We start from the raw sequence: 12,510 nt of genomic DNA, 5'->3' as shown, positions 1-12,510 counted from the left end.
GTGACATGCTCTGACATGCAGTGACACGCTCTGACATGGACATACACAGTGACACGCTCTGACACGCAGTGACACGGACATACACAGTGACACGCTCTGACACGGACATACACAGTGACACGCTCTGACACGGACATACACAGTGACACGCTCTGACACGGATATACACAGTGACATGCTCTGACACGCAGTGACACGCTCTGACACGGATATACACAGTGACACGCTCTGACACGCCGTGACATGCTCAGACACGCAGTGACATGCACGGACGCACAGTGACATGCACGGGCACACAGTGACACGCTCTGACACGCAGTGACACGGACATACACAGTGACACGCTCTGACACGCAGTGACACGGACACACACAGTGACACACTCTGACACGCCGTGACATGCTCGGACACGCAGTGACATGCACGGACACACAGTGACATGCACGGACACACAGTGACACGCTCTGACACGCAGTGACACGGACATACACAGTGACACGCTCTGACATGCAGTGACACGCTCTGACATGCAGTGACACGCTCTGACATGCAGTGACACGCTCTGACATGGACATACACAGTGACACGCTCTGACACGCAGTGACACGGACATACACAGTGACACGCTCTGACACGGACATACACAGTGACACGCTCTGACACGGACATACACAGTGACACGCTCTGACACGGATATACACAGTGACATGCTCTGACACGCAGTGACACGCTCTGACACGGATATACACAGTGACACGCTCTGACACGCTCTGACACGCAGTGACACGCTCTGACACGCAGTGACACGCTCTGACACGCAGTGACACGCTCTGACCCGGACATACACAGTGACACGGACATACACAGTGACACGCTCTGACACGCAGTGACACGCTCTGACACGCAGTGACACGCTCTGACACGCAGTGACACGCTCTGACACGCAGTGACACGCTCTGACCCGGACATACACAGTGACGCTCTGACACGCAGTGACATGCTCAGACACACGCAGTGACATGCTCAGACACACGCAGTGACATGCTCAGACACACGCAGTGACATGCTCAGACACGCGCAGTGACATGCTCAGACACGCGCAGTGACACGGACACACGCAGTGACACGGACACGCGCAGTGACACGGACACGCGCAGTGACACGGACACACGCAGTGACACGTTCTGACACGCAGTGACACGTTCTGACACGCAGTGACACATTCTGACACGCAGTGACACATTCTGACACGCTCTGACACAGTCACACACGCTCTGACACGGACAAACGCAGTGGCACGGACACACGCAGTGACGGACATACACAGTGACACGCTCTGACACGGTCACACACGCAGTGACACGGACATACACAGTGACACGCTCTGACACGCAGTGACACGGACACATGCACTGACACGGTCACACACAATGACACAGACACATGCAGTGACACAGTCACACACGCAGTGACACGGACACACACGCAGTGACACGCTCTGACACGCAGTGACACGGACACACACAGTGACACGCTCTGACACGCCGTGACATGCTCGGACACGCAGTGACATGCACGGACACACAGTGACATGCACGGGCACACAGTGACACGCTCTGACACGCAGTGACACGGACATACACAGTGACACGCTCTGACATGCAGTGACACGCTCTGACATGCAGTGACACGCTCTGACATGCAGTGACACGCTCTGACATGGACATACACAGTGACACGCTCTGACACGCAGTGACACGGACATACACAGTGACACGCTCTGACACGGACATACACAGTGACACGCTCTGACACGGACATACACAGTGACACGCTCTGACACGGATATACACAGTGACATGCTCTGACACGCAGTGACACGCTCTGACACGGATATACACAGTGACACGCTCTGACACGCAGTGACACGCTCTGACACGCAGTGACACGCTCTGACCCGGACATACACAGTGACACGGACATACACAGTGACACGCTCTGACATGCAGTGACATGCTCTGACACGCAGTGACACGCTCTGACACGCAGTGACACGCTCTGACCCGGACATACACAGTGACACGCTCTGACACGCAATGACATGCTCAGACACACGCAGTGACATGCTCAGACACACGCAGTGACATGCTCAGACACGCGCAGTGACATGCTCAGACACGCGCAGTGACACGGACACACGCAGTGACACGGACACGCGCAGTGACACGGACACGCGCAGTGACACGGACACACGCAGTGACACGTTCTGACACGCAGTGACACGCAGTGACACGTTCTGACACGCAGTGACACATTCTGACACGCTCTGACACAGTCACACACGCTCTGACACGGACAAACGCAGTGGCACGGACACACGCAGTGACGGACATACACAGTGACACGCTCTGACACGGTCACACACGCAGTGACACGGACATACACAGTGACACGCTCTGATACGCAGTGACACGGACACATGCAGTGACACGGTCACACACAATGACACAGACACATGCAGTGACACAGTCACACACGCAGTGACACGGACACACACGCAGTGAGTCACACAATGACATGGTCAGAAACGCAATGACACACACGCAGTGACAGTCACACAGTGACATGGTCAGACACGCAGTAACACGGACACACGCAGTGACATGGTTAGACACGCAGTGACACAAGACACACACACGCAGTGACACGGACACACGCAGTGACATGGTTAGACACGCAGTGACACAAGACACACACACGCAGTGACACGGTCAGACAGTGACACAGACACACACGCAGTGACACATACACATGCAGTGACACAGTCAGACAGTGACACAGTCAGACAGGCATTGACACACGCAGTGACACGGCCAGACACACAGTGACACTGTCACACACACACAGTGACACATACAGTACACACGCAGTGACAGTCAGACACACAGTGACACGGTCAGACACGCAGTGACAGTCAAACAGTGACACAGACACACACAGTGACATGGTCACACACACGCAGTGACACATACACACGCAGTGACACGGCCAGACACACAGTGACACGGTCACACACACGCAGTGACACATACACACGCAGTGACAGTCAGACACGCAGTGACAGTCACACAGTGACACAGACACACAGTGACACGGTCACACACACACAGTGACACATACACACGCAGTGACAGTCAGATACGCAGTGACAGTCACACAGTGACACAGACACACAGTGACATGGTAACACACACGCAGTGACACATACACACGCAGTGACACAGACACACACAGTGACATGGTCACACACACGCATTGACACGATCAGACACACAGTGACAGTCACACAGTGACACAGACACACAGTGACATGGTCACACACACACAGTGACATGGTCACACACACGCAGTGACATGGTCACACACACGCAGTGACACGGTCAGACACACAGTGACAGTCACACAGTGACACAGACACACAGTGACAGTCACATGGTCACACACACGCAGTGACACGATCAGACACACAGTGACAGTCACACAGTGAAACAGACACACAGTGACAGTCACACAGTGACACACACACGCAGTGACACGATCAGACACACAGTGACACAGACACACAGTGACAGTCACACAGTGACACACACACGCAGTGACACGATCAGACACACAGTGACAGTCACACAGTGACACAGACACACAGTGACATGGTCACACACACGCAGTGACACGATCAGACACACAGTGACAGTCACACAGTGACACAGACACACAGTGACAGTCACACAGTGACACACACACGCAGTGACACGATCAGACACACAGTGACAGTCAAACAGTGACACAGACACACACAGTGACATGGTCACACACACGCAGTGACACATACACACGCAGTGACACGGCCAGACACACAGTGACACGGTCACACACACGCAGTGACACATACACACGCAGTGACAGTCAGACACGCAGTGACAGTCACACAGTGACACAGACACACAGTGACACGGTCACACACACACAGTGACACATACACACGCAGCGACAGTCAGACACGCAGTGACAGTCACACAGTGACACAGACACACAGTGACATGGTAACACACACGCAGTGACACATACACACGCAGTGACACAGACACACACAGTGACATGGTCACACACGCATTGACACGATCAGACACACAGTGACAGTCACACAGTGACACAGACACACAGTGACATGGTCACACACACACAGTGACATGGTCACACACACGCAGTGACACGGTCAGACACACAGTGACAGTCACACAGTGACACAGACACACAGTGACAGTCACACAGTGACACAGACACACAGTGACATGGTCACACACACGCAGTGACACGATCAGACACACAGTGACAGTCACACAGTGACACAGACACACAGTGACAGTCACACAGTGACACAGACACACAGTGACATGGTCACACACACGCAGTGACACGATCAGACACACAGTGACAGTCACACAGTGACACAGACACACAGTGACAGTCACACAGTGACACACACACGCAGTGACACGATCAGACACACAGTGACACAGACACACAGTGACAGTCACACAGTGACACACACACGCAGTGACACGATCAGACACACAGTGACAGTCACACAGTGACACAGACACACAGTGACATGGTCACACACACGCAGTGACACGATCAGACACACAGTGACAGTCACACAGTGACACAGACACACAGTGACATGGTCACACACACGCAGTGACACGGTCAGACACACAGTGACAGTCACACAGTGACACAGACACACAGTGACATGGTCACACACACGCAGTGACACGATCAGACACACAGTGACAGTCACACAGTGACACAGACACACAGTGACATGGTCACACACACGCAGTGACACGGTCAGACACACAGTGACAGTCACACAGTGACACAGACACACAGTGACACAGACACACAGTGACACAGACACACAGTGACAGTCACACAGTGACACAGACACACAGTGACACAGACACACAGTGACAGTCACACAGTGACACAGACACACAGTGACAGTCACACAGTGACACAGACACACAGTGACATGGTCACACACACGCAGTGACACGGTCAGACACACAGTGACAGTCACACAGTGACACAGACACACAGTGACAGTCACACAGTGACACAGACACACAGTGACACGGTCAGACACACAGTGACAGTCACACAGTGACTCCCTCATGTCTTACCCGGGGTTGCTGGTCAGGCCCAGGAACGTTTGGATAACGACGGGAAGCTCATATTTGACGATGTATAAATAACTGGACATGGCTGAGAAGAAAAATCCCGGTGAGTGCGGAGGAAGTGCGGCGCAATGCTGCGCAGGTCTCGTAAAGAGGGCTGTGCAATGCTCCGCAGGTCTCGTAAAGAGTGCGGCGCAATGCTGCGCAGGTCTCGTAAAGAGGGCTGCGCAATGCTCCGCAGGTCTCGTAAAGAGGGCTGCGCAATGCTCCGCAGGTCTCGTAAAGAGTGCGGCGCAATGCTGCGCAGGTCTCGTAAAGAGTGCTGCGCAATGCTGCGCAGGTCTCGTAAAGAGGGCTGCGCAATGCTCCGCAGGTCTCGTAAAGAGTGCGGCGCAATGCTGCGCAGGTCTCGTAAAGAGGGCTGCGCAATGCTCCGCAGGTCTCGTAAAGAGTGCTGCGCAATGCTCCGCAGGTCTCGTAAAGAGGGCTGCGCAATGCTCCGCAGGTCTCGTAAAGAGTGCTGCGCAATGCTCCGCAGGTCTCGTAAAGAGGGCTGCGCAATGCTCCGCAGGTCTCGTAAAGAGGGCTGCGCAATGCTCCGCAGGTCTCGTAAAGAGTGCTGCGCAATGCTCCGCAGGTCTCGTAAAGAGTGCTGCGCAATGCTCCGCAGGTCTCGTAAAGAGGGCTGCGCAATGCTCCGCAGGTCTCGTAAAGAGGGCTGCGCAATGCTCCGCAGGTCTCGTAAAGAGGGCTGCGCAATGCTCCGCAGGTCTCGTAAAGAGGGCTGCGCAATGCTCCGCAGGTCTCGTAAAGAGGGCTGCGCAATGCTCCGCAGGTCTCGTAAAGAGGGCTGCGCAATGCTCCGCAGGTCTCGTAAAGAGTGCTGCGCAATGCTCCGCAGGTCTCGTAAAGAGTGCTGCGCAATGCTCCGCAGGTCTCGTAAAGAGGGCTGCGCAATGCTCCGCAGGTCTCGTAAAGAGGGCTGCGCAATGCTCCGCAGGTCTCGTAAAGAGGGCTGCGCAATGCTCCGCAGGTCTCGTAAAGAGGGCTGCGCAATGCTCCGCAGGTCTCGTAAAGAGGGCTGCGCAATGCTCCGCAGGTCTCGTAAAGAGGGCTGCGCAATGCTCCGCAGGTCTCGTAAAGAGGGCGGCGCAATGCTGCGCAGGTCTCGTAAAGATGCTCCGCAGGTCTCGTAAAGAGGGCTGCGCAGTGCTCCGCAGGTCTCGTAAAGAGGGCTGCGCAATGCTCCGCAGGTCTCGTAAAGAGTGCTGCGCAATGCTCCGCAGGTCTCGTAAAGAGGGCTGCGCAATGCTCCGCAGGTCTCGTAAAGAGTGCTGCGCAATGCTCCGCAGGTCTCGTAAAGAGTGCTGCGCAATGCTCCGCAGGTCTCGTAAAGAGTGCTGCGCAATGCTCCGCAGGTCTCGTAAAGAGTGCTGCGCAATGCTCCGCAGGTCTCGTAAAGAGTGCTGCGCAATGCTCCGCAGGTCTCGTAAAGAGTGCTGCGCAATGCTCTGCAGGTCTCGTAAAGAGGGCTGCGCAATGCTCCGCAGGTCTCGTAAAGAGTGCTGCGCAATGCTCTGCAGGTCTCGTAAAGAGTGCTGCGCAATGCTCCGCAGGTCTCGTAAAGAGTGCTGCGCAATGCTCCGCAGGTCTCGTAAAGAGTGCTGCGCAATGCTCCGCAGGTCTCGTAAAGAGTGCTGCGCAATGCTCCGCAGGTCTCGTAAAGAGTGCTGCGCAGGTCTCGTTAAGAGGGCTGCGCAATGCTCCGCAGGTCTCGTAAAGAGGGCTGCGCAATGCTCCGCAGGTCTCGTAAAGAGTGCTGCGCAATGCTCCGCAGGTCTTGTAAAGAGGGCTGCGCAATGCTCCGCAGGTCTCGTAAAGAGTGCTGCGCAGTGCTCCGCAGGTCTCGTAAAGAGGGCTGCGCAATGCTCCGCAGGTCTCGTAAAGAGTGCTGCGCAATGCTCCGCAGGTCTCGTAAAGAGGGCTGCGCAATGCTCCGCAGGCCTCGTAAAGAGGGCTGCGCAATGCTCCGCAGGTCTCGTAAAGAGGGCTGCGCAATGCTCCGCAGGTCTTGTAAAGAGGGCTGCGCAATGCTCCGCAGGTCTCGTAAAGAGTGCTGCGCAGTGCTCCGCAGGTCTCGTAAAGAGGGCTGCGCAATGCTCCGCAGGTCTCGTAAAGAGTGCTGCGCAATGCTCCGCAGGTCTCGTAAAGAGGGCTGCGCAATGCTGCGCAGGTCTCGTAAAGAGTGCTGCGCAATGCTCCGCAGGTCTCGTAAAGATGCTCCGCAGTTCTCGTAAAGAGGGCAGGGGAAGTGTGATGCTCTGCAGGGGATATTCAATGCTCTGCAGGTGCCTGGCAGGGGAAGTGTGATGCTCTGCAGGGGATAAGTAACGCTCTGCAGGTGCCTGGCAAAGGAAGTGTGATGCTCTGCAGGGGATATGCATTGCTCTGCAGGTGACTGGTGCAACGCTCTGCAGGAGATATGTAATGCTCTGCAGGTGACTGGCGGGGGATGTGCAACGCTCTGCAGGAGATATGTAATGCTCTGCAGGTGACTGGCGGGGGATGTGCAACGCTCTGCAGGAGATATGTAATGCTCTGCAGGTGACTGGCGGGGATGTGCAACGCTCTGCAGGAGATATGTAATGCTCTGCAGGTGACTGGCGGGGGATGTGCAACGCTCTGCAGGAGATATATAATGCTCTGCAGGTGACTGGCGGGGGATGTGCAACGCTCTGCAGGAGATATGTAATGCTCTGCAGGTGACTGGCGGGGGATGTGCAACACTCTGCAGGAGATATGTAATGCTCTGCAGGTGACTGGCGGGGGATGTGCAACGCTCTGCAGGAGATATATAATGCTCTGCAGGTGACTGGCGGGGGATGTGCAACGCTCTGCAGGAGATATGTAATGCTCTGCAGGTGACTGGCGGGGGATGTGCAACGCTCTGCAGGAGATATGTAATGCTCTGCAGGTGACTGGCGGGGGATGTGCAACGCTCTGCAGGAGATATGTAATGCTCTGCAGGTGACTGGCGGGGGATGTGCAACGATCTGCAGGAGATATGTAATGCTCTGCAGGTGACTGGCGGGGGATGTGCAACGCTCTGCAGGAGATATGTAATGCTCTGCAGGTGACTGGCGGGGGATGTGCAACGCTCTGCAGGAGATATATAATGCTCTGCAGGTGACTGGCGGGGGATGTGCAACGATCTGCAGGTGACTGGCGGACTTACCGCCCACATTGTGCATAGTTATGATCAGAGCAACGAGAATCTTTCCCACGGGACCAAACGCTCTCTGCCCCAACTGCTCATAGGCCCGGATACCTAGGGGGAGAGGAAGGGGGGGGGCAAGGAGTGAGGGGGGGACAGGGTGTTAGGGGGGCATGGAGTGAGCAGGGGAGGAGAGTGGGACAGGGTGTTAGGGGGGGCATGGAGTGAGCAGGGGAGGAGAGTGGGACAGGGTGTTAGGGGGGGCATGGAGTGAGCAGGGGAGGAGAGTGGGACAGGGTGTTAGGGGGGGCAGGGAGTGAGCAGGGGAGGAGAGTGGGACAGGGTGTTAGGGGGGGCATGGAGTGAGCAGGGGAGGAGAGTGGGACAGGGTGTTAGGGGGGGCATGGAGTGAGCAGGGGAGGAGAGTGGGACAGGGTGTTAGGGGGGGCATGGAGTGAGCAGGGGAGGAGAGTGGGACAGGGTGTTAGGGGGGGCATGGAGTGAGCAGGGGAGGAGAGTGGGACAGGGTGTTAGGGGGGGCATGGAGTGAGCAGGGGAGGAGAGTGGGACAGGGTGTTAGGGGGGGCATGGAGTGAGCAGGGGAGGAGAGTGGGACAGGGTGTTAGGGGGGGCATGGAGTGAGCAGGGGAGGAGAGTGGGACAGGGTGTTAGGGGGGGCATGGAGTGAGCAGGGGAGGAGAGTGGGACAGGGTGTTAGGGGGGGCATGGAGTGAGCAGGGGAAGAGAGTGGGACAGGGTGTTAGGGGGGGCATGGAGTGAGCAGGGGAGGAGAGTGGGACGGTGTTAGGGGCGCATGGAATGAGCAGGGGAGGAGAGTGGGACAGGGTATTAGGGGGGGCAAGGAGTGAGCAGGGGAGGAGAGTGGGATGGTGTTAGGGGGGCATGGAGTGAGCAGGGGAGGAGAGTGGGACAGGGTGTTAGGGGGGCATAGAGTGAGCAGGGGAGGAGAGTGGGACAGGGTTTTAGGGGGGGCATGGAGTGAGAAGGGGAGGAGAGTGGGACAGTTTTAGGGGGGCATGGAGTGAGCAGGGGAGGAGAGTGGGACGGTGTTAGGGGGGCATGGAGTGAGCAGGGGAGGAGAGTGGGACGGTGTTAGGGGGGGCATGGAGTGAGCAGGGGAGGAGAGTGGGACAGGGTGTTAGGGGGGGCATGGAGTGAGCAGGGGAGGAGAGTGGGACGGTGTTAGGGGGGCATGGAGTGAGGGGGGAGGAGAGTGGAACAGGGTATTAGGGGGGCATGGAGTTAGCAGGGGAGGAGAGTGGGACAGGGTGTTAGGGGGGGCATGGAGTGAGCAGGGGAGGAGAGTGGGACGGTGTTAGGGGGGCATGGAGTGAGCAGGGGAGGAGAGTGGGACGGTGGTAGGGGGGGCATGGAGTGAGCAGGGGAGGAGAGTGGGACAGGGTGTTAGGGGGGGCATGGAGTGAGCAGGGGAGGAGAGTGAGACGGTGTTAGGGGGGCATGGAGTGAGGGGGGAGGAGAGTGGAACAGGGTGTTAGGGGGGGCATGGAGTGAGCAGGGGAGGAGAGTGGGACGGTGTTAGGGGGGGCATGGAGTTAGCAGGGGAGGAGAGTGGGACAGGGTGTTAGGGGGGGCATGGAGTGAGCAGGGGAGGAGAGTGGGACGGTGTTAGGGGGGCATGGAGTGAGCAGGGGAGGAGAGTGGGACGGTGTTAGGGGGGGCATGGAGTGAGCAGGGGAGGAGAGTGGGACAGGGTGTTAGGGGGGGCATGGAGTGAGCAGGGGAGGAGAGTGAGACGGTGTTAGGGGGGCATGGAGTGAGGGGGGAGGAGAGTGGAACAGGGTGTTAGGGGGGGCAAGGAGTGAGCAGGGGAGGAGAGTGGGACAGGGTATTAGGGGGGGCATGGAGTGAGCAGGGGAGGAGAGTGGGACAGGGTGTTGGGGGGGGCATGGAGTGAGCAGGGGAGGAGAGTGGGACAGGGTGTTAGGGGGGGCATGGAGTGAGCAGGGGAAGAGAGAGGGACAGGGTATTAGGGGGGGCATGGAGTGAGCAGGGGAGGAGAGTGGGACAGGGTGTTAGGGGGACATGGAGTGAGCAGGGGAGGAGTGTGGGACAGGGTATTAGGGGGGCATGGAGTGAGCAGGGGAGGAGAGTGGGACAGGGTGTTAGGGGGGGCATGGAGTGAGCAGGGGAGGAGAGTGGGACGGTGTTAGGGGGGCATGGAGTGAGCAGGGGAGGAGAGTGGGACAGGGTGTTAGGGGGGCATGGATTGAGCAGGGGAGGAGAGTGGGACAGGGTGTTAGGGGGGGCATGGAGTGAGCAGGGGAGGAGAGTGGGACGGTGTTAGGGGGGCATGGAGTGAGCAGGGGAGGAGAGTGGGACGGTGTTAGGGGGGGCATGGAGTGAGCAGGGGAGGAGAGTGGGACAGGGTGTTAGGGGGGGCATGGAGTGAGCAGGGGAGGAGAGTGGGACAGGGTGTTAGGGGGGCATGGAGTGAGCAGGGGAGGAGAGTGGGACAGGGTGTTAGGGGGGCATGGAGTGAGGGGGGAGGAGAGTGGGACAGGGTATTAGGGGGGCATGGAGTGAGCAGGGGAGGAGAGTGGGACAGGGTGTTAGGGGGGCATGGAGTGAGCAGGGGAGGAGAGTGGGACAGGGTATTAGGGGGGGCATGGAGTGAGCAGGGGAGGAGAGTGGGACAGGGTGTTAGGGGGGGCATGGAGTGAGCAGGGGAGGAGAGTGGGACAGGGTGTTAGGGGGGGCATGGAGTGAGCAGGGGAGGAGAGTGGGACAGGGTGTTAGGGGGGGCATGGAGTGAGCAGGGGAGGAGAGTGGGACAGGGTATTAGGGGGGGCATGGAGTGAGCAGGGGAGGAGAGTGGGACAGGGTATTAGCGGGGGCATGGAGTGAGCAGGGGAGGAGAGTGGGACAGGGTATTAGGGGGGCATGGAGTGAGCAGGGGAGGAGAGTGGGACAGGGTATTAGGGGGGGCATGGAGTGAGCAGGGGAGGAGAGTGGGACAGGGTATTAGGGGGGGCATGGAGTGAGCAGGGGAGGAGAGTGGGACAGGGTATTAGGGGCCCTTTACAACTCCCGTCCCCCTCCCCGTGTCTAACACTCACCTACGACACCCGAGCACTTGAGAAGCAGGTGGATGGAGTAAGTAGAGAGCAGAGCGATGGAGATGAGGACAAACCTGCAGAATAGAACAAAGCCATGTCCAGAGACAGCAACGTCCAGTAACGTCCAGTAATGTCCAGCCCCGAACTGCACAACCCAAAGCCCATATTTATATATACACATTTATACCTTCCCTAATCTTACATAAACTGACAGCAACACGCAGAGAGGACAGGCTGCGTGTGTGTGTGCAGTGACAGGAGGGGACAGGCTGCGTGTGTGTGTGTGTGCAGTGACAGGAGGGGACAGGCTGCGTGTGTGTGTGTGTGTGCAGTGACAGGAGGGGACAGGCTGCGTGTGTGTGTGCAGTGACAGGAGGGGACAGGCTGCGTGTGTGTGTGTGCAGTGACAGGAGGGGACAGGCTGCGTGTGTGTGTGTGTGTGTGTGTGCAGTGACAGGAGGGGACAGGCTGCGTGTGTGTGTGTGCAGTGACAGGAGGGGACAGGCTGCGTGTGTGTGTGTGCAGTGACAGGAGGGGACAGGCTGCGTGTGTGTGTGTGCAGTGACTGGAGGGGACAGGCTGCGTGTGTGTGTTTGCAGTGACAGGAGGGGACAGGCTGCGTGTGTGTGTTTGCAGTGACTGGAGGGGAGAGGCTGCGTGTGTGTGTGTGTGCAGTGAAAGGAGGGGACAGGCTGCGTGTGTGTGTGTGCAGGGACAGGAGGGGACAGGCTGCGTGTGTGTGTGTGCAGGGACAGGAGGGGACAGGCTGCGTGTGTGTGTGTGTGTGCAGTGAAAGGAGGGGACAGGCTGCGTGTGTGTGTGTGTGCAGTGAAAGGAGGGGACAGGCTGCGTGTGTGTGTGTGTGTGTGTGTGTGTGTGTGCAGTGAAAGGAGGGGACAGGCTGCGTGTGTGTGTGTGTGTGTGTGCAGTGACAGGAGGGGACAGGCTGCGTGTG

General features: G+C 57.7%; 1 protein-coding gene across 7 annotated transcripts in view; it reads right to left on the bottom strand.

The window, feature by feature from the left end:
- LOC142471873 (sodium-coupled neutral amino acid transporter 3-like) overlaps window positions 1–12,510 on the bottom strand; it is a 167,409-nt gene that overhangs the window by 30,544 nt on the left and 124,355 nt on the right. For all 7 annotated transcript variants that reach the window (XM_075578286.1, XM_075578288.1, XM_075578289.1 and 4 more), the window contains 3 exons: window positions 11,556–11,629; window positions 8,479–8,571; window positions 5,250–5,331 (listed from right to left, as the gene is read on the bottom strand). In XM_075578286.1, the coding sequence (XP_075434401.1) occupies window positions 5,250–5,331; window positions 8,479–8,571; window positions 11,556–11,629 (249 nt within the window). The remainder of the gene's footprint in view (window positions 1–5,249; window positions 5,332–8,478; window positions 8,572–11,555; window positions 11,630–12,510) is intronic.

Source organism: Ascaphus truei, chromosome 21 (assembly GCF_040206685.1).
Source record: "Ascaphus truei isolate aAscTru1 chromosome 21, aAscTru1.hap1, whole genome shotgun sequence".
NCBI lineage: Eukaryota > Metazoa > Chordata > Amphibia > Anura > Ascaphidae > Ascaphus > Ascaphus truei.
The sequence above is the reverse complement of the archived record's forward strand: the minus strand, read 5'-3'. Positions and strand labels throughout refer to the sequence as shown.